The 20,207-nt window shown below is 36.9% G+C and overlaps 2 protein-coding genes across 2 annotated transcripts; one reads left to right on the top strand and one right to left on the bottom strand.

The window, feature by feature from the left end:
• The first annotated feature begins 7,044 nt into the window (after positions 1–7,044).
• On the top strand, positions 7,045–11,037 carry LOC143635787 (large ribosomal subunit protein bL21m-like). Its single transcript, XM_077103530.1, has 5 exons — positions 7,045–7,470; positions 7,596–7,676; positions 9,625–9,726; positions 10,390–10,464; positions 10,543–11,037. The coding sequence occupies exons 1-5, from the start codon at positions 7,045–7,047 to the stop codon at positions 10,645–10,647; spliced, it is 789 nt and encodes a 262-aa protein (XP_076959645.1). The 3' UTR covers positions 10,648–11,037.
• A 3,531-nt stretch (positions 11,038–14,568) lies between these two features.
• On the bottom strand, positions 14,569–15,792 carry LOC143635788 (peroxidase N1-like). Its single transcript, XM_077103531.1, has 3 exons — positions 15,376–15,792; positions 15,118–15,280; positions 14,569–15,035 (listed from the first exon to the last, which is right to left on the bottom strand). Exons 1-3 carry the CDS (start codon positions 15,775–15,777, stop codon positions 14,617–14,619), a joined length of 984 nt encoding a protein of 327 aa, XP_076959646.1. The 5' UTR covers positions 15,778–15,792; the 3' UTR covers positions 14,569–14,616.
• Positions 15,793–20,207: the final 4,415 nt, after the last annotated feature.

Below are 20,207 nucleotides of genomic sequence, written 5' to 3' on the forward strand. Positions count from 1 at the left end.
GAAGGTTTGTTAAGGCGAGGGTGCAGTGCCTACCTGGCATATGTTATCAAAGCTATGGCCGAGACGAGGGAAGTGAAAGACGTTCCTGTAGTGTGTGACTGCCCGGAAGTATTTCCCGAGGACCTTCCGGGTTTACCACCGGAGTGAGAAGTGGAATTCCAGATAGAATTGATACCGGGAGCACAGCCCGTCGCGAAAGCATCTTACCTTTTGGCACCGTCTGATATGAAGGAATTGATGTCCCAACTGCAAGAACTCCTCGACAAGGGTTTCATAAGGCCGAGTGTTTCCCCGTGGGGCGCACCGGTGTTATTCGTTAAGAAGAAGGATGGGAGTATGAGAATGTGCATTGACTACAGGGAGTTGAATAAGCGTACCGTGAAGAATAGATATCCGTTGCCCCGGATTGATGATTTGTTTGATCAGTTGCAAGGTGCTAGTTGGTTCTCGCGAATAGACCACAGATCGGGTTACCATTAACTAGAAGGTGAAAGAGGCAGACATCCCTAAGACAACATTTCGGACGCGGTACGGACACTACGAGTTCCTTGTGATGTCGTTTGGTCTAACCAATGCTCCCGCGGCATTTATGGACATGATGAACAGGGTATGTCGGCCGATGTTAGACAAGACGGTTATCGTTTTCATTGACGATATATTAATTTATTCAAAGACCGAGTCTGACCATGCTAAGCACCTGAGGGAAGTATTGGAAGTTTTGAAGAAGGAGAAATTGTATGCAAAGTTCTCAAAGTGCGCATTTTGGTTGCGAGAGGTGCAGTTTCTAGGTCATATAATCAATTCAGAGGGGATTACTGTGGACCCAGCCAAGATCGAAGCGATAAAGAATTGGAAGACTCCGCGAAACCCGACCGAGATACGCAGTTTCCTAGGGTTAGCTGGCTATTATAGGAGATTCATTCTGGGCTTCTCTAAGATAGCCGCACCGTTGACAGGTATGACCCGAAGGACTGTGGTGTTCGATTGGGGTGGGTGGCAAAAAGAGGCGTTTGAAGAACTAAAGAAGAGTCTCACGCAAGCTCTAATCCTCGTTCTGCCCGAAGGAGAAGAAGATTTGGTAGTTTGCACTGATACTTCATATCAGGGGTTAGGTTGCATGTTAATGCAACGAGGGAAGGTCATAGCTTACGCGTCTAGGCAATTGAAAGTTCACGAATGTACGTACCCGACGCATGACCTAGAGCTAGCCGCTGTAGTACATGCTTTTAAGATCTGGAGACACTACTTGTATGGTACCAAGTGTACTATATACACGGACCACAAGAGTTTGAAATACTTCTTTGAGCAGAAAGAGCTGAACATGAGGCAGAGAAGGTGGTTAGAACTGATAAAGGATTATGATTGTGATATCAAGTATTACCCGGGAAAGGCTAATGTGGTTGCTGACGCCTTGAGCCAGAAGAATGCAGAAGTGATCGCGATAGTAAAGTTTTATAAGCTGATAATCAACTCAGATTTCTTTGAAGAGATCAGCAAGGTTCAGTCAGAAGTGTTGGTGGATGAAGGGTTGATGAAGAAAGAAAGGATTTTTGGCCAGCAAATCGAGTTGATAGATAATACTCATGGTGTAAAGACCCGGTTTGACCGAATGTGGATCCCACGACATGGGAAACTTAGAGGTCGAATTCTAGACGAGGCCCATAAGTCTCGGTACTCGATTCATCCAGGATCTACCAAGATGTATCAAGACTTGAAGAAGGACTACTGGTGGTCGGGTATGAAGAATGAAGTAGTAGATTATGTAGGTAAGTGTTTAACTTGCCTACAGGTTAAGGCCGAACACCAGAAACCATATGGAAAGATGCAGCCGTTGGAGATACCAGAATGGAAGTGGGAACACATCACCATGGATTTCATAACTAAGCTACCGCGTACAGCTAGAAGTCATGATACCATATGGGTGATTGTGGATCGTTTGACTAAGAGTGCTCACTTTTTGCCTATACGAGAGGCTATCTCGTCAGAAACGTTGGCAAACGTGTTCGTCAAAGAAGTGGTTACAAAGCATGGGGTGCCGTTATCGATTGTGTCAGACAGGGATACCTGCTTTACTTCAAGATTCTGGAAGAAGTTCCACGAAGCCATGGGAACAAGACTAAACATCAGCACGGCATATCACCCTCAAACAAATGGGCAGTCTGAAAGGACTAGCCAAACCCTTGAGGATATGCTACGTGCTTGTGTGTTAGACTTTGGAGGAAGTTGGGATGATCATCTACACTTGGTAGAATTCTCTTACAACAACAGTTATCATTCAAGTATCGGCATGCCTCCTTTCGAAATGCTGTATGGAAGATGTTGTAGAACTCCTGTATGTTGGGGAGAGATTGGATAAAAGGAGATTGGAAGTTTGGAAGTGGTGCAAGAAACCTCTTCGAAGTTTGATCAGATTAAGGCCAGGATGAAAGCTGCTCAAGACCGCCAGAAGTCATATGCGAATAAGCGGAGACGGCCCATTGAGTTTGATGTTGGGGACCACGTGATGCTTGAAGTCTCACCTTGGAAGGGGATTATTCGTTTTAGAAAAAGGGGAAAGTTGAGTCCAAGGTACATAGGACCGTTCAAGATCGTGGCCCGTGTGGGTGAAGTGGCTTGCAAGCTTGATCTACCCGATGAGCTAGAAGGAATCCACTCTACCTTTCATGTTTCTCACTTGAGAAAATGTATAGCTGACGACACATCCAATGTGCCACTGCTGGACATCGAGGTGGACGAGCAATTGAATTATGTCGAGCAGCCCATTGAGATAGTCGACCGCAAGGAAAAGCAGCTTCGTCGTAAGGTTATTCCCTTGGTGAAAGTGATATGGAAGCATCGTAAGGGATCGGATGCTACATGGGAAGTTGAAGAAGAGATGCGCAAGTTTTACCCGCAATTGTTTAATGATAATAGTTAGGTTTCGGGGACGAAACCTCTTTTAAGGAGGGTAGACTTGTAACATCCGTATTTTGAGAATTAATAAAGAACGGAAAGTTTTATTATTATCGGCGTGTCGTAGTTTGGTTGTGTGCGTGTTTGTATTTGGATAAGATTGGAATGGAGGTGGATGGTGGGGCCCATGGCTCCCTATATAAGGCCATCCCCCATCCTTTCTCCATTTATTTACACACACACACACACTTCTTTCTAGCATTTCGGATTCGGGTCCAAGCAAAAGTAAGGAAGATTTTTGTGTTCAAGTGCCTTCGAATAGCAAGAACACGTCCAGATCCTTGTATTGTCCGGATCTGAACTCGAACCCGAAGCAAGGTAGGTTTCGGTTTAAATGGTTAAGTTTTATGGTTAGAATCGGCATGCAAACAAATATAATGGTAGATCGGGTTGTGAAATGTAAGAAAAATATAAACTTGGTAAGTTATAACCTCTTGGGTGCACTGTAAGGTAAAAAGTTGGCGTTTGGGCTATGAGAGATGGGTTTAGGATCAGGTGCATGGGGTCAGAATGTGTCGAAAGTTGAGAAAGAGTAAAAAATCAGGTCCTGAGGAGGAGCCACGAAGTAAAATGGCTTTAAAATGGTAAAAACGAAGAAAGGAAGGCATTTCGCTTCGCTCAGCCATGCGAAGCGAAACGGGCCATGCGAAGCGAAACGCTCCCATGCGAAGCGAAACCTTCTCATGCGAAGCGAAACGAAACCTCCCATGCGAAATTGTTTAAGTTGTGACCCGATTCATTTTCTGATGCGTTTTTGCCAAAGGATCTATTAATTTTCATTTTCTGATTCATTTTCATTTTCCCAGCCAGGGGCTCTGCCCCTTGGACCCTGCTAGGGGCCGCCGCCCCTAGACCCCACTACTAGGGGCGCTGCCCCCGGACTCCCATTAGTTGAGAGTTTCATTAACTTAGATGTAGGAAGTAGTAGTAATGGATAATTGATACGCGTAATGTATTGTACAGTTAGCCGTGCACAACTAAGGAAGGGCATTACCATTAACGGCGAGAGAAACCGACCCAGGTGAGTTCTAGCCCCATTTTCCTTGTTATGTTTTCGGGGCTGTGTGCATACCTCTATGTGGCAGTTAAAATGCTTATCTTAAGTTATAGGTATATGATACGTGTATGATCGTGCATTGAATGTTATTACCATATGATGGTTATGTGAATGACTATGTATGTAAATATTATATGCATAAGACAAGTAAAGAATGCGCTTATGATAGGGACCAGACTCTCATAATATCTGAGATGATAGAGACCAGACCCTTTTAATATCTGAGATGATAGGGACCAGACCCTCTTAATATCTGAGATGATAGGGACCAGACCCTTATAATATCTGAGATGATAGGGACCAGACCCTTATAATATCTGAGATGATAGGGACCAGACCCTTATAATATCTACGATGTTAGGGACCAGACCCTTATAATATCTGAGATGTTTAAGATAGAATAGCTTATGGTATACCATAAGGTTTTATGGAAAAAAGCATGTAAGTACGTATGCATGTATACAAAGTATGTGTGAAAGAAGTAATAGCAAAGTAAGGTATGAATACGTATCTCCGGACGCGTATGAGTAAGGATAGGAATGTATTGTATGTTAAATTGATTAACTAGAACTCACTCAGCGTAGCTGACTTTTAGTATGCACGCAGGCAGATAGGTAGAGGCAGCTGGCTTGAGGAGGGACACATGGCACGAGCTAAAGAGACTGGCATCTATGAAGAAGTGTCATGACTATTTTATGTTATGTTATGTTATGTTATGAAAAGACAATTTGTATGTTAAGACAAAAATGAATGTTTGTAATGTGATGTTTGAAGTTTTAAATTATTCCGCGAAAGTTTAAATTAACTCTGATTTTAGAACTGTGTTTATGAGTAAATTCAACACCAAAGTAGGGTTACCGGGAACGGGGCCTTACATATAGGCTTTTCCTAAATGTTACAACTGTCCATAGCTGGACAAAACAATACAACAACGTATATCTATGCATTCATTAACTACTATATCACACAATCATTCCACATACATGTTCGTATTTATTAACTATCATACCTAGTATCCCTAGCTAGACCATCTATTCGTTGTATCCATACCTGGACCACCTAACCATCGTATCCATAAATGGACCATGTTAGCATTTGTATCCATAACTGGACCGCCTTACCATTGTATCCATAGCTCGTCATTGCTGGAAACAACCGCTATAGTTGCCGAAAAAGCTGAATAGTCGCTGGAAAAACTAATTTCCCCAATGTTACGGTTTCACTGATAAAAACCGGGCTTCTCGACCAATGATCGAAGATCTAACCGCTGGGAATATTCGTTTATATTCTATGAACACTCTGTTAAAATTTGAGATCGATCCGACGGTTAGATATCTAAAATCAACGGATCTTTATCGGTTGCTTACCTAAAAACAGGATTTGGGGTTAGAATGGAGGAGTGTGTGTGCGTTTTCTTGAGTTATAGTTGAAAGATGGATGAAAAGAGATCTAAGGTTTATGAAGGGGGTTTTATATACTCTTTGGTTCATGGAATAAGCCCATTTTTTCTCTATATCCATATTTAATTATTTATTACAAGTCCATAATTTATTAAAGCTCACTTTCAACTTTAATAAACCTATACTAAGTCTGTCTTTTACTCTTATTCAATTAAATAAGAATTCATATTATATAATGAATCTTTTATTTATTATTTATCGAACTAAGGATGCTACAACATAATAACTAAAATATAAAGAAAAACTTAGATCTAAAGTGTTACTTGGAATAATTGTCCAATTGTGTGTTATATGTCTCATATTAATTGCTAAATGTTTATTGCTTTTGTTGACTGGCCTCATCCTCATCCTTAATAAGTATGATCATAAGTTCCTCCTTGTAATTTGGTTGTTTTTACCTATTAGAAAGGATTGTCATTTATTTATGATTTATATATCGTAATTGCCATTATTATTTAGGGTTTCACATAAAAGTTGTGGATTTTTGTCCAAAGAGAAGAGAAGAGAAGAGAAAATTTTCTTTTCATTTCCTTTCGTTTCATAGATAAACTCGAGAACACAACGTAAGTAAGATTAAAATTCATAACCTTTTTGATTGATAATCATACACTTTTGTCATTTAAGTCATGGTGAAGATACCTATGTATTTATAAGCACGTTTTGTCAATTGGCAATTTATTTAATTTACTACATTAATTAAAACAGAAAATTAATTATTCTATAGGCGCCGAACACCCTATATTAGCATCTTTAAAATTACCGTCGACACCTATCAATCCACCATTTATTATTGTTATATTTAAATTGTTAATTGTTTTTTTTTAATTTTAAATATAAACTTATTTTCTTTTTTAACCATCAATATATGATTTTATATAACAATAATATTGTCACATGTGTATATTTTATCTATATTTGATATTGCAGTAAATCACTAAATTATATGACGAATCCGTATAAAAAAGTTTTACTTTTCATCACAGGTATCTATCATTAAGGATATCGTCTCCACAATTTAGAAGACCGATCATATATATTTTGTTCCTAAGATGGATGCATGCTACAAAATTATGTAAGTGTGGGTTCACCCACTCTAATCTTCTCCAGGTTTTAATCTCATTCTACATGTTTTTGACCCGTTTAAAGACTCGTATACACATGTAACTCCATAAGTACGAAACATAAAACATATTATGTTAATTGGTGTATGCATATGACTTTAGTTTATAGCAATCTCACCATGCATGCTCTGGTGAGTCCTTAGTGATATGTACAAAACAACTATACACACTTTCGTTCTATATGCAAATAACTTAGCAGGTATACACACAAATAACAATACATAAGTGAATCTATTATCTATACGTAATATGATATCACATACAATATTAGTTTAGTTTTTTATCTTCATAACATCTATAACTTTATTTGTGTACTAGAATATTTCAAAGATCAAAAAAGCACGGTCAAAACCGAAAACTCAAAACATTACTAGTATGCAACTGGTTTTGGATTACTTTTGCCGGGTACATAGCCATAAACCTTAATAGCAGAACCAGAGAACTTGAATCAACAATGGCGAATCGACGGTGTATTAAAACCCTAACTCAACAGCTTTACAAATCAAAGCTTCATCCTAATCCACCGTCATCATCAACATCACTTCAACACCTCAGAACCCTAACCCAGTTCCCAAATTTACCCAAATCTCACCACACGTTTCCAAACCCTAATTTCATTTCTCCACTAACAGATTTCACCACGTATCGTCATTATTCCTCCGATCAACACGATAATAGTGACGTAAGCGAAGACGATGACAGTGAATATGATGACGATGATGATTTGGAGAGTAATGTAGCGAATTGTGCTGTAAAGAAAGAGTATTCACAGGAAGAAAAGGAAACCGAGGCGGCTGCTATCGGGTACAAGGTGATTGGGCAGCTGCAGCGGTCGGACCAGGTTTTTAAGGCATATGAACCTGTCTTTGCTGTTATTCAGGTTATTATATTTAGTTCTTAGTTTTGACTATTTTGGTTGTATATTATTGTATTTATGCTTAAAAGTGTGTTATTTTTTAAATTTATACAGTTGTTGAATTATGAATGCATATGTTTATGTTGTAGATTGGAGCACATCAATTCAAGGTTAGTAATGGGGATTGCATATACACTGAAAAGTTGAAGTTTTGCCAAGTGAATGACAAGGTTAGTTAACCTCAATTTACTATTTTATAAGCAGTTATATGTGCATATGTCTTGTATTGGAAACAAATGTAAGTTTGTTCTTTAAAGTTTAAACAAGAGGGTTAGAATATGAATGTTGTTACCATATCAACAACTATGGTTTCGGTATCATAGTGTTTAGGTTGTGCGAAATGATTTTCCCACTTGTAGAAATGTCTAAGTTAAGCATAGTATTACAAAAGCGAATAATAATATTTCACTATAGAAATAGATGATCATATATATGGCAAGTAGATGTATGCACACATGCTCTGTATTGAAAAACATGTAAGTTTGTTCTTTAAAGTTTAGACACGAGGCAATTAGAATATGAATGTTGTTATTTAAGAACAAACAATACATATATATAGACTGCTATGATTTTGGCATCATAGTTTTTACTTCTTAGGTTGTGTGAAATGATTTGCCAGCTTCAAGAAATGTTTAAAGTCAAGCATCAATATTACACATTTGAACTATTACAGTTTCATTAGTCGAGATATAGACCTTGAAATCATGAAGGGAAAAGTTTCTGAGGAGGCGAGGATATGCGCATATGACAATTTTATAGAATGCTTATAGCATCAAGTTATCACTAGTTAGTTGACATTTTGGTGTTAGTTGCTAATTGCTTGGTGTTTCATTTCTAATTGAAATTTTTAAAAGCTGTCTATCATTATGCCTTCATGAAAACTTCTATAGTATCATATGATCTCATGATCCCAATTTCTTGATAAAAAACTCTTTTGTACCTAATAAGCTTTGGTTATGGTGGTTTAATGAAGATATATTAGTTATTTGCAAAATGGGATCGCAAAATTACAAGCATGAGATGGCCCAAAATGGGATCTTATCTTTGTAATGGGATGATCAGAGTATCAGACATACGCAGGGGGCATAAAACTATTATACAAATTGTTAAACAAACGTACAATATTGTTAGATTGGCAGAGGCGGTCCAGAAAACAATTCTTCAAAAAACAAGTATAAAAGATACGCATGCATGGATATAATCATCAAGGAATTGAAGGGGCGAAATGAGCGGACAGCGGTGAAAGCAACTTGCTAGAATCTATGTATTCGCTTATTATTAAGAAAATTGGAAAGAGCAGAGGCCACGAGATCCAAGCAGATTCAAGAGGTTTATTGGTTTGGTAGTTGCTGTTTTGAAATCCACAAATACTTATTTTTACTCCCAAACCAAGTCCCATTTTAAATCACTCATTGGTTTTGGTGGTTTTGAAACGGGACTCACAGTGAGATTAGAAATGAATATTGGTGGATTTCTTGACAACTACAAAATAATACACTTTTGTTTTTGCTATTAACACTGATGTGGTGGATGCTGCTTGTTTCGATTTTCTTGAGTAGAAACAATTGCCTAGTTTTCTGTTAGTTGTTTTTGCCGATGTCTGCTCCTTTCGCTCTTTTACTTCCTTCACTGTTATTCTCTCTGCATACCATCTTTCTTTTTTACTCATATTTTTAAGGAATTATTTTTTAATCTGGCTCAGTGGATTTAATAATGTTGTGGTTTTTTATAGTTTCTATGTTCTATTTAATGCCCTTTTGTTTGTCAGATCATCCCATTACAAATCCCCTTTTGGTTCACCTTTTGCATGCAATTTTGCAATCCAGCTTTGCAGGTATCTAAATTTCTTAATGAAACCGCCATAACCAAAGTTTAGCAGACCCAAGAGAGTTTTTTGATCAAGAAGAAAGAGCTGGGTTCATGAGATCACCTTAAAGTATTAGATGATCTCTTGATCATATAAAATCATCACTAACAAGTTTATTTGAGGTTCTGGCATAGTAGTCAAAGGCGCCCCTTGGCTCGGCTAGGTTATTTTTATTAATTTCTTGTCATAAGGATTTCATATATAAACTACAATCAGTTGATTTATGAGTCTATGAAATCTTTTGATTGCAGCTAATTTTAAATAAGGTTCTCATGCTTGGTTCCAAGGCTCAAACGATGATTGGTCGACCCGTATTGCCAGAGGCAGCTGTTCATGCAGTTGTTGAAGAGCATGTAAGAATAATTTGAACATATACTTTCTTCGTCTATAATAATCATAAAAAGTTGAAGCTTTATTATAATCAGATTACTTCATATTTATACGAGCATTGATAAGCACTAAGTAAGAATCACGGGAAAACAAAGGATATTGATGCATACTTCATAGTTATTAAAAGCCCTCGCTTCTTGCGCCTAGGCCCATTTTTCAGGCGAGGCTCAATAAATGCGCTTCTAGTTCCTAGGCGAGCGCTTCGGCATCGTCTATGCCAAGAACATGAGAAGATAAACGCCGAGCAAAAGAAACACATGGAGTGCTATTAAAACTTAGATCTAGGAGAGGTCAAAGGCATTATATTGATACATTTTGTTATTCAAGTTTTGGAATTACATTTGGATCTTGAATATATTAGAACTTTTGATAATAATTAGATGATTTAAAAAAGAATAGTATTATTTTTCAAATACAAAATATATTTTTTATTTTTATTTTAGTGTGCTTTTTTTCCTTAGGCCCTCGCTTTTTTTGCGCCTTGCGCCCAGGCCCCAGGCGAGGCCTATGCGCCTTAATTGCGCCTAGCTCATTTGATAACCACAGAATACTTTGAGATCTTAGGTTCTCATGTATATTATTTTATTATGAAAATCACTTTTGTTTTATTTTGCTGTTATATGCAGGCATTGGATGCAAAAGTAATCATATTTAAGAAAAAGAGAAGAAAAAATTATCGAAGAACAAAAGGTCATAGACAGGTAAAGCTGAATCAATTTTCAACCCGACCATTATGGTAAATATAGAAATTAAAAAAAAATAATATATTATGTTTTCAGGAATTGACAAAGCTGAGGATAACCGATATACAAGGAATTGAAAAGCCAGAAATGCCAATCCCATCCCCTGCAAAGAAAGTAGAAAAGGCAGCAGTAACAGCATAAGTTGGACTTTAATGCAGGTGATAATATCTCATTATACTTTATTTCTTTATGTTTTATTTATCTTCCTTTTTTCATTATTTAACTAACTGTGATTATGAATTTGTTGCAGGTCCAGGTGGCTCAACTATAGCGGTCCCCAAGTTTCAGTGAAAGGGAAGAACCATCTGCTTCTGTTCTTCACTTCAGTATAATATTGAGCTTCAATAATTGATGACATGGCTGACTCAGATTACTTAAGAAGTTGATGAATACTAGCAGTCATAATTTTTTGCTTCAAACTGAGACTTGGTGGTAATTAGTTTTAGTTTTATTTGAGCTTTAACATAAAACAGTATATGTTAAAAGATTCATGATAAAGCAAGTTAAAAGTATCAGAGGTGGCCTTTGGCGGCTTTACTTGTTGGTCGTTCAAAAAAAAGTATTAGAGGAATGGTGGCTGGGCTTAGGGTTTAAGACTTTACTTGACAGACAGGAATGGTGAGCGGGTTTAAGACTTTAAGTAATAGGTCAAATGCGGTTGGGTCAAGACTCTCTAGACTGTAGGCTGGGCAGGTTCGGGTTGACCAAAAGCAAGTTTGATCCAGTGACCCGTTTAATATATATCATGTCGGAAAACCTATTCCGAAACCGGACATGCTTACTCCATGGAACCCAAACACGGCATGTGCAAATCGTTTATTTTAACAGGCAGGTGGGTGGGTTAAGTGAGTGAATGTAAATTTGTAACCGGGGTCTAAACTCGTTGGCAGGGTTGAACTGTTAACTTGTTTTATTTTATTACCAAACTTTAATTTCAAAATTTAATGAATTGGTGGATCGATAAACAACAAGAAGTTGATTCATGAGGTTGTTGGCAGGTTGAATTTTCATTTAATTTAGCTTCTTTTGAACATGTAATCAGTCATGTTTTCATTAAAACCTATTGATTTAGCGATGTTCAATGCATTTTATTCTGTAAGTAGGCTTGTAAGGCCTCCAAAGAAAACTCCATTGCTGCGTTCCTAACAGAGAGATTTATTTATAACAGAGATATAACTCGAATGTTTATTGATAAACGGGACACTTTTTCACTCATCGACCGAGCATGAGCAGCTCTTACAATTGCAAAACCGACTTCTAGAATTCTGTACTTGATCCCTGGACTCTGCCCTAGTTCCATCAAGAAATTGCAGTTCTGAAGCCTACTGTTGATGCAAATCAAAATGATATCCAATCAAACTACTTTCGACTGGAACTGTATGCAGCATTTGAATGTCTCATCCTTTAGTGACGCTGGGAGTTTGAGTTGAAGAACATGTTGCAGGAGCTTCATCGACTAATGGCGCTTAGATTTATGTTAACTATAAGTTGAAACTAATCTTTATCCATGTTGGTGGAGGGGGTGAGAACATTTGGCTTTACAAGCTTTTCAATCATCTTTGGATTTTATCACTGGTAACGTGTACGTATTGCATATCCGTATAGAATTATCTTAGTCAAATACCCAACAACGTTGATGATCATACACTTATCGCACACCAAAAATCAAAATTCGATGATTAAAAGTTAAAAAAAAATCTTGATTTCGTAATAATTTAGAAAAACTTGAATTTTTGTTGACATCCTTGTACCTTTCAACTTTTTTAGTTGCAAGAAAACTTGGAAGATGTTTCCCACAAGGGAAACAAAATCTTGTACTCTATGTTAGAATGAGTTGTACCGATTCTTTTCGCAACTTTTAAATTTAAAAATAAAAAATATTACAAACTGATAACCTTTTCAGTAATGCAAAGTCGCTTCAATTTATGATTAACCTAAAGCAAGGATCCTGCAGTTTGAACTTGTATACGGTCCATTACAACAGTCTTTGCCTTTTCCACTCAAAGTACAATAAATAAAATTGCAAATTATGAAACAATGTGAATTCTATGGTGAATGGTAAACAAATTTATTTATTTTTATCTAGCAATGTTTAAACCAACTTTAATATCCGAATGAGTCTTCCTGATATGGGATGCGAATGATGAACAAATAACATGTGCAAAATTTTTTCCATTACCCAAATTAAAGAAACCTTGAACTTTAGAAAAGTGAGTATTATTTTAAACCATGTAATTTCTACACTGATTATATCTGTAGCGTCCATATGGGCTATAATCTTTTCGGGTTCGGGGTTTGATAAGAAAATAAGCAGTATACAGGTCACCCAACTTGAAGGTTTCGGGAAAAATCGAGATTTTTTTTTGGTGTGTGTGTGTGTGAATGATGGAAGGAGGTTGCTTTGATGAACTTGGTTTTCTTGAAACAAGTATGATTAGTGTCATGATTTTAAGTATTATATTATTATTTCACATAGCAATAATACTCATTTCTGGCACATCAAAACAAGTATGTGCATGCTTATAAAGCTAATTTAAGAAACTACGTACCCATAACTCTCTCTATTGGTAAACGATCGTGTTAGGATCCAAACATGATTTTTCTTGTTTTTTTTTAATCGCCAACGGTATATGCTGAAGTGGAATAAAGAGATAATTATTACTTCTATAATTCAATTTGCATTATGTTATTGTATTTATTACTACTATTCATATCGTGATATCGAGTAGGTAGTTGTTAAATTTGACTCATGGCTATATGACAAAGAGCCTTACAATCATGATTCCAATCCATAATCTTAAATATGGTCCATTCGATCTTAATTATAATATTCTTCAACATTATGGTCTGTATTTTTACGTCCGACAAAAAGGTAACTAATTAAGCATGCATAGAGACTATTGATTTGTTTCATCCATCCATGTTAACAAGTGAAGAAACACTAACCGGACCCCGGGCAGATTACTGGTAACCTGGGGGTTAGATAGATGTTTCCCACGAGGGGTTAGACCCAGAGAAGATGGTTCTTCTGATAACCTGCAAAACAGACACCGTGAGCTTGTCACTGAGAAGGGGGGGTTCCTCCTTGTGACCACCCTCCGGCGTGAGAATCAGACTAGATTGCTCTTTAAATATAAATGTATATTAAGAGATTGCTAGAGCAGATATCAGGTATAATATGATGATACAAGATAAGATATGATCCGATCAGATGGTCATACCATTTGTGGTATTTATAGCCGAAGGTAGGTTTCCAAGGAGGTGTGGCCGGCTGCAACAGTGTTCCTGTTCCACCAACAGTGGCCTACGCACGTGCCCTGCTGGTAGTTGGTGGGTAGGCAGCGGCTGATAGTGACCAGGCCTGCTGTGTACTATTCCTTTTCCACCAACTGCCGGCTACGCACGTGGTATGGCAGTAGTTGGTGAGTAGGCAGCGGCTAATAGTGACACAGTACAGGAGCATGCTGCTCGCCATACTGTTGTCAATAAGCTGTCGTATCTTTAGTCAGATCTTTTTCCCATACCTCGTCAGGTACAGTACAGAAGATCTTCCCGTATCGTACGGACTGATTTTTCTTGTTTTTTTTTAATCGCCAACGGTATATGCTGAAGTGGAATAAAGAGATAATTATTACTTCTATAATTCAATTTGCATTATGTTATTGTATTTATTACTACTATTCATATCGTGATATCGAGTAGGTAGTTGTTAAATTTGACTCATGGCTATATGACAAAGAGCCTTACAATCATGATTCCAATTAAATATGGTCCATTCGATCTTAATTATAATATTCTTCAACATTATGGTCTGTATTTTTACGTCCGACAAAAAGGTAACTAATTAAGCATGCATAGAGACTATTGATTTGTTTCATCCATCCATGTTACCAAGAAAAATATTAGGTAAAACTTACATCTTATTTAAGTTTGGGACAAAATGAGTACAGTTTGAATCCATTCAGTCTTATTTATTCTTTCCCTTTTAGAAAAGATGATTATGCAAACAACTTAAGCTTCCTATATGAAACAAAATAAACATATTTCTTGTTCATTAATACTAGCAAAAAACTTATTTATATGAACGGCAAGCGGGGTTTAGGTTTGTACTTAATTGGTTGCCGTACAAACCCTTCGGATTTCGCCTTGGCTCCCAGTTTTCAACTCGATATTACCCATCTTTACCATGGATCTTCCAAACTCGACATTAAATCTCAATCCAAGCAGTCCGCTAAGTCCCAGGAACCGTTGCACGATTGGCCGTGTGGTTGGATCACTCCATAGCTTTGAATCGGACTCAAGAACCCCCCTTCCATTCCTCAAGTTTGTAAAGTAGGAGGTGTCAAAGCGGTTAACGCTGCCCGTGTCTAAGCCCACACGCACCGTCCCATCCCCGCCGTTCGGGCAAAGTGCTCGAAGCTGGGGAAGGAATGCGGGGTTGATATCCGGGTCGGGTTGGTTGGTGCCGTTGAAGTTGTATAGCCTGTAACTGAATGTTGCACAGCCTGCTGTTCCTATTGTGTGTCCACCTGGCAAACAAATCATCAGTTAATATATATAATTTAGTTGTTATCAATGATATATTTTAATTAGCTAGCTAGGAGTACTTACCAACAAGTGTAACAAGATCTTGAGTGTTTAGTCCTTTGTCCGCAAACTTACTGATTTGGACGCTAATAGGATCATTAAAGGCGGGTAAATTTGCGGTATCAGATGCTTGTGAAACCAATCCATCTCTACGTCCTAATGGCACTTGCCAACTAGTTGCACCAACCTGCAACATATATAGTTAAAACCAATTAATTACAACTTGGTAACACACAATCACCATAAATATCATAGCTTGCTAAAAAGTTAAAAACTAATTACCGCGACCACGGCATCACGGGCAGCAAGCGCAGAAATATCAGCACAAGACACCACTCCAGGACAAGTGGTTTCGAGCTGCGATTTTGCAGCATCGATAACCTCAAATCCTCTCAAGGAGAGGTTGGGTATTGCGGTCTTTTCACTTGATGGACCGTCAAGTAGTACAGACCCATCGCAGCCATGGACAAAGCAGTCATGGAAGAATATTCTTAATAGACCAGCTGCCAGTGTGGGATCGGCTCGGACGGCAGACTGAACCGCAGTTCGGACTATCGACTCGACACTTGGACATGTGGTCCCGTAAAAGCCAACCCGTGTGCCTTGGCCTTGTGCAACGGTGGTCAGGGTGGCTAAGAGGAGACACATCAAGATAGCCATGATGCTAAAGAATGAGACCTTCATTGCTACCAAAAGTAGAGTATTTCTCTTCTTTCTAGTTTGAAAGAAGTGTGCATGAAATTAATTAAGAATTTTGGTGTAGTGAATGTATACGAGATGATGGGTATTTATAGTAAGTGAGACATGTTAATTAATTAAGGTATAAAAGGTGTAGATGGAAGAAGGAGAAAGCTACATTTTAAAACTTCTTGACAAGTGGGATTCAACTTATGGCAAAATTCTTCATACGATATTGGTTGGTAGGGATGATCACGTGAAGTGACAATGAGATATGACAAGTAATGAGTTAAACACCCTATTTTCAAAAAGAAGTTTTAGTTGGTTCAAATCTTGTTTCTACTATAGAAAACTCTATGACATCTATCCAATTAACGTTGCGATTTACATGATCATGATGATTAGTAGAAAATTGACAGAACCGATAAGTCTTCTGATAGCGATTATCATATTGTTAAGAAAAGTCATATATGTTACTAGTGGATAAAAGTGACATATAAAATCGGTTTCAGTTTTTGCTTTTTTTTTTTTTTTACTTTATATTCTGTAAATAATTAATATAATACTAATTAATGAGAACAGTAAGAGAATAATAACAATAAAAAATTGTATTGACTAAAAATTTATAAACAGTTGCAATGTTTTTATCGGTTATACATTATATCAAATCATAAGGGGGTGTCTGTTTGTGAAGGGAACTCCCCCAAACAAGGTTTAATTTGATTAAAATGGTCTATATACTAATTATATTTTCGAGGAAACTAGGCTTGAGGCTGAACACAAAGTTGATAGAAAAACATTCGAGGACGCACTGCAAGCTCAACATGAAGGGATGGAAAAAAAAAATAAACCTTGAAGGTCTTGTGAAAAACTATCCTCCTTGTAATTAGTAATCATTGTTACATTTAATTTTAGATACCATTGTAGATTTTTAGTTTACAATATTAAACTTTGGTTGTAACATATGATTTCTTTAGTTCATGCTATTGTATTTGTGGTTTGGCTTCGCTTTATAATAATAATAATAATAATAATAATTAAGAGTATGTACTGTACCAAATGTGATGCAAAACTCCAACATCAACTTTGTGTCGAAAAAGGCGTAGCAAATGATTTTGTAACTTGGTTTTTGCTACTCAACATACGCGTAGTAGTTGTAGTTGCGATGGAATGTTTGTTAATTAGCTATACGTGTGCGATGCAAAAGTACGTAACAGATCACCTAGTTTTCTAGCTAGCAGGGTTGTTTTATATATACGAATCACCGAACTATTGTCAAATTACCAGGTTATATTCAATCTTTTTTATTAGAGTAAAGTGTCATTTTTGTCATTGTGGTTTGGTAAATAATGCGAATTTAGTTCAAAAAGTTTATTTTTTGCATATGGATCAACGTTTTTCAATTCTTGCCAATTACATCCAAATCACTAACCCTGTTAAACTTAATCGTTAAGTCAGGGATAGGTATATGTCTTTTCACTCTTTCTAGAACAACAACAACAACAACAATAATAATAACAATAATAATGTAAACAAGCATGTAACAATAATAATGTAAACAAGCATGTAAAAGGATAGTAACACCCCTGAGTTAACGTTGAATTTAGACCTGGTTAACAATTTGGACGGAATTGGCAACGGTTGGGAAATATCGAGGGTTTAATTGTGAAAAAAATGGACGAAATTCGCAAATTGACCAAACTTCAGGGACGATTTTGGAACTGTACTCATATAATAAAGAAAGAGTGAAAAGACATGTCAACCCCCTGACTTAACTATTCAATTTAACGGGGTTATTGATTTGGATGCAATTGGCTAGAATTGGAAAACGTGGATGATCCATATGTAAAAAAATAAACTTTTTGGACTAAATTCGCATTAATTGCAAAACCACAAATACGAAAATGACACTTTAATCTTTTTATTATTAGCTAGCTGGGTGTTTAACAAGTTTCCTTTATTTTCTATGTTTTCTATTAAGCCGCCATTGAAATTCTGTTTGTCTGTTACCAACTCAGCATACACGTAAAAAAGTGTCTTTATGCGGCTAGCAAAAAGAGTTACGTATGCAACACATGTGTTGGTGACTCATAACTTATGAACAAGTGGCCTTTTACCTCTCGATATTGGAGTTGGTGAGTTTTGTTGACGTATAACTTGAACTTCTAAAGGTTACTAGATTCTTTGAGCATCTAACTTACATGCACAACTTGAGATGACGGATACACATACACGATCTATGTTTACAAGCTAGCTAGTGTACGTTGTTCAATGTTCCAATATTATGTTCGGTATCGAATTATAACTTAGAACACACATACATATATATGCAATCAAAATGCTTTTCCGTCTACAAACATCTACACAAAAGGTTTTAAGCATAACATATAACACGCACACACTTGCAGAGGTAGGTTCAAAAAGGAACTTAAAAAAAGTGGTCAAACAGGGAACTAAATTTAGACCATCCGGTTAATCTTTTGACGCACCTTTTTTGTTTTTGGAAAATTGGTTTTTATTGGTCCCAACTATTTCATTTTTGTTGGCGCTGGTCCCAACTTTCATTTTGGCTGGCAACGGTCCCAACTTTAATATTTGTTTCTTCCACCAGTCCGCGACTGACGGAGCCCTAACTCCGTTATGTTTTTGCTTACGTGTCAATTTGAGTTGTCAAAAAATATCTTACGTGGCAGCCATCATGGATTATTGATTTATACTTAATATAACCTCAAACTTTAGGGTCTAAACTGAAATTATAAATTTGAAATATATTAAATTAATAGAAAATAACCCAAACCCCCCTGTAGCTTGTATTCCCGATGAGCCGCCGCCGGCAACGGCGTGAGGCTCCGACCACCGAAAAACACCCCATTTCAGCCGTTCTTGACCCGTTAATTTAGAATAACGTAGTTAGACGGCAATAAACAACAATAATTAACATTCTAATTATATTTTAACGCCTTAACCGTCGAACTAATTCCCGTAACCTTCACCGGAAAATCGGCCACAAGCAATTAACACTGATTAATGAATTTCATCGCAATTACTAGTATAAATAGGACCCACACACCAAGCTAAACTTGCTCATCCTCTCAAATCTCATTGATATATCCTCTTTAACCCCGTAATCCTTCCTCCAAGCTCGGAGCTTCGGCCAACTTCATTCACCCCTTTCCCGGCATCATTCGAGGTAATTAAAATATGGTTTTGAATCATTTTAATCCACTAATCAAAAACCCTAACTTAATTTTAACAAACATAGATTGGATTAATCAATTGAATTTCTAGGGTTTGCAGAATTATGAATGAACATGTATTATTATATACAATAATCCACGGTGGCTGCCACGTAAGATGTTTTTTGACAACCAAGATTGACACGTAAGCAAAAATATAACGGAGTTAGTGCTCCGTCAGTCGTGGACTGGTGAAAGAAACGAATATTAAAGTTGGGACCGTTGCCAGCCAAAATGAAAGTTGGGACCAGCGCTGACAAAAATGAAATAATTGGGACCAATAAAAACCAATTTTCCTTTGTTTTTTGATCCTCTACAACTCACATGAGTGATGACCTTGTCAAATAAAAAAACTAACCACCCAAAAAAATAAAATAAAATAAAATAAAATTTAACTCATATCTAAAACCTCAAATTTCTTTAGGGTCCATACGCCCTTAATTTTATGTCTTTTTCATTACCTTAATGTAACTCAATTTTCTTCGGCCGCCTTGAATGCAAATTGATTCTTGTATCTTTGTATGTTAGATTTTTATTTATTTATTTTTCAGATCACAACTCTTTCAGCATTTAGCCTCTCAAAATGCTGTTGGAATTGCTATCATCAGATGACCAACGTCGATCGACTTCTTCGTATGAGAACCGTAACATATAAACCATCTCAACTCTGAAATTTGAAGTCATTGGATCGTTCAGTTGGGTTTTCTGCTTCCTTGTACTCAAAACAAGAGAACACTTCATAATCATTTATGCCTTAATTTGAATTATTAAGCTAGACAACTGTCATGCGTTAATTATTGCGAAGTTTTTTCTTTTCTCCTTTTCTTTCTTTCACTAAAACTCACCCAATTCTATATGTATGATTGTGTGGTTAATATATAAAATGCCAACAACTTACAGTCGTTTGTGGAATTTTCAAATACGTCATATCATTGAGGTTCTTCAAAATGTAACGTGGGATGTCAAATAATTAAGCTGCCAAACTTATACCAGCTTATTTTTGGCCGAATAGAATAAAATGGTTTAACTAAAGAACCTCTCTATATATTGTATTTGTGTGGACCGAAACTTACCATTCATTAACGTTGAAACTTGAAAAGAATCTTTTTATAATATGCTAACACCAAAAGGAATGAACTTGAATTAGTTAAGGAAGTTGTTGAAAAGTTCTTAATTCCGTTGAAATCCAAGTTACTAAGT

Source organism: Bidens hawaiensis, unplaced genomic scaffold, assembly GCF_021521415.1.
Source record: "Bidens hawaiensis isolate Kalapana, Puna unplaced genomic scaffold, B.hawaiensis_p1.1 tig00007719_1, whole genome shotgun sequence".
In the NCBI taxonomy this organism is placed as follows: domain Eukaryota; kingdom Viridiplantae; phylum Streptophyta; class Magnoliopsida; order Asterales; family Asteraceae; genus Bidens; species Bidens hawaiensis.

What these genes read in the sequence shown, in the direction of transcription:
- LOC143635787 (XM_077103530.1), top strand. Translation starts at nt 7,045, where the DNA reads ATGGCGAATCGACGGTGTATTAAAACCCTAACTCAACAGCTTTACAAA. An exon ending in CTGTCTTTGCTGTTATTCAG is followed by an intron (nt 7,471 to 7,595) that starts GTTATTATATTT and finishes TTTATGTTGTAG; the next exon opens with ATTGGAGCACATCAATTCAA. An exon ending in ATGCAGTTGTTGAAGAGCAT is followed by an intron (nt 9,727 to 10,389) that starts GTAAGAATAATT and finishes TGTTATATGCAG; the next exon opens with GCATTGGATGCAAAAGTAAT.
- LOC143635788 (XM_077103531.1), bottom strand. Translation starts at nt 15,777, where the DNA reads ATGAAGGTCTCATTCTTTAGCATCATGGCTATCTTGATGTGTCTCCTC. An exon ending in CCCGTGATGCCGTGGTCGCG is followed by an intron (nt 15,281 to 15,375) that starts GTAATTAGTTTT and finishes TATATGTTGCAG; the next exon opens with GTTGGTGCAACTAGTTGGCA. An exon ending in AGATCTTGTTACACTTGTTG is followed by an intron (nt 15,036 to 15,117) that starts GTAAGTACTCCT and finishes TTTGTTTGCCAG; the next exon opens with GTGGACACACAATAGGAACA.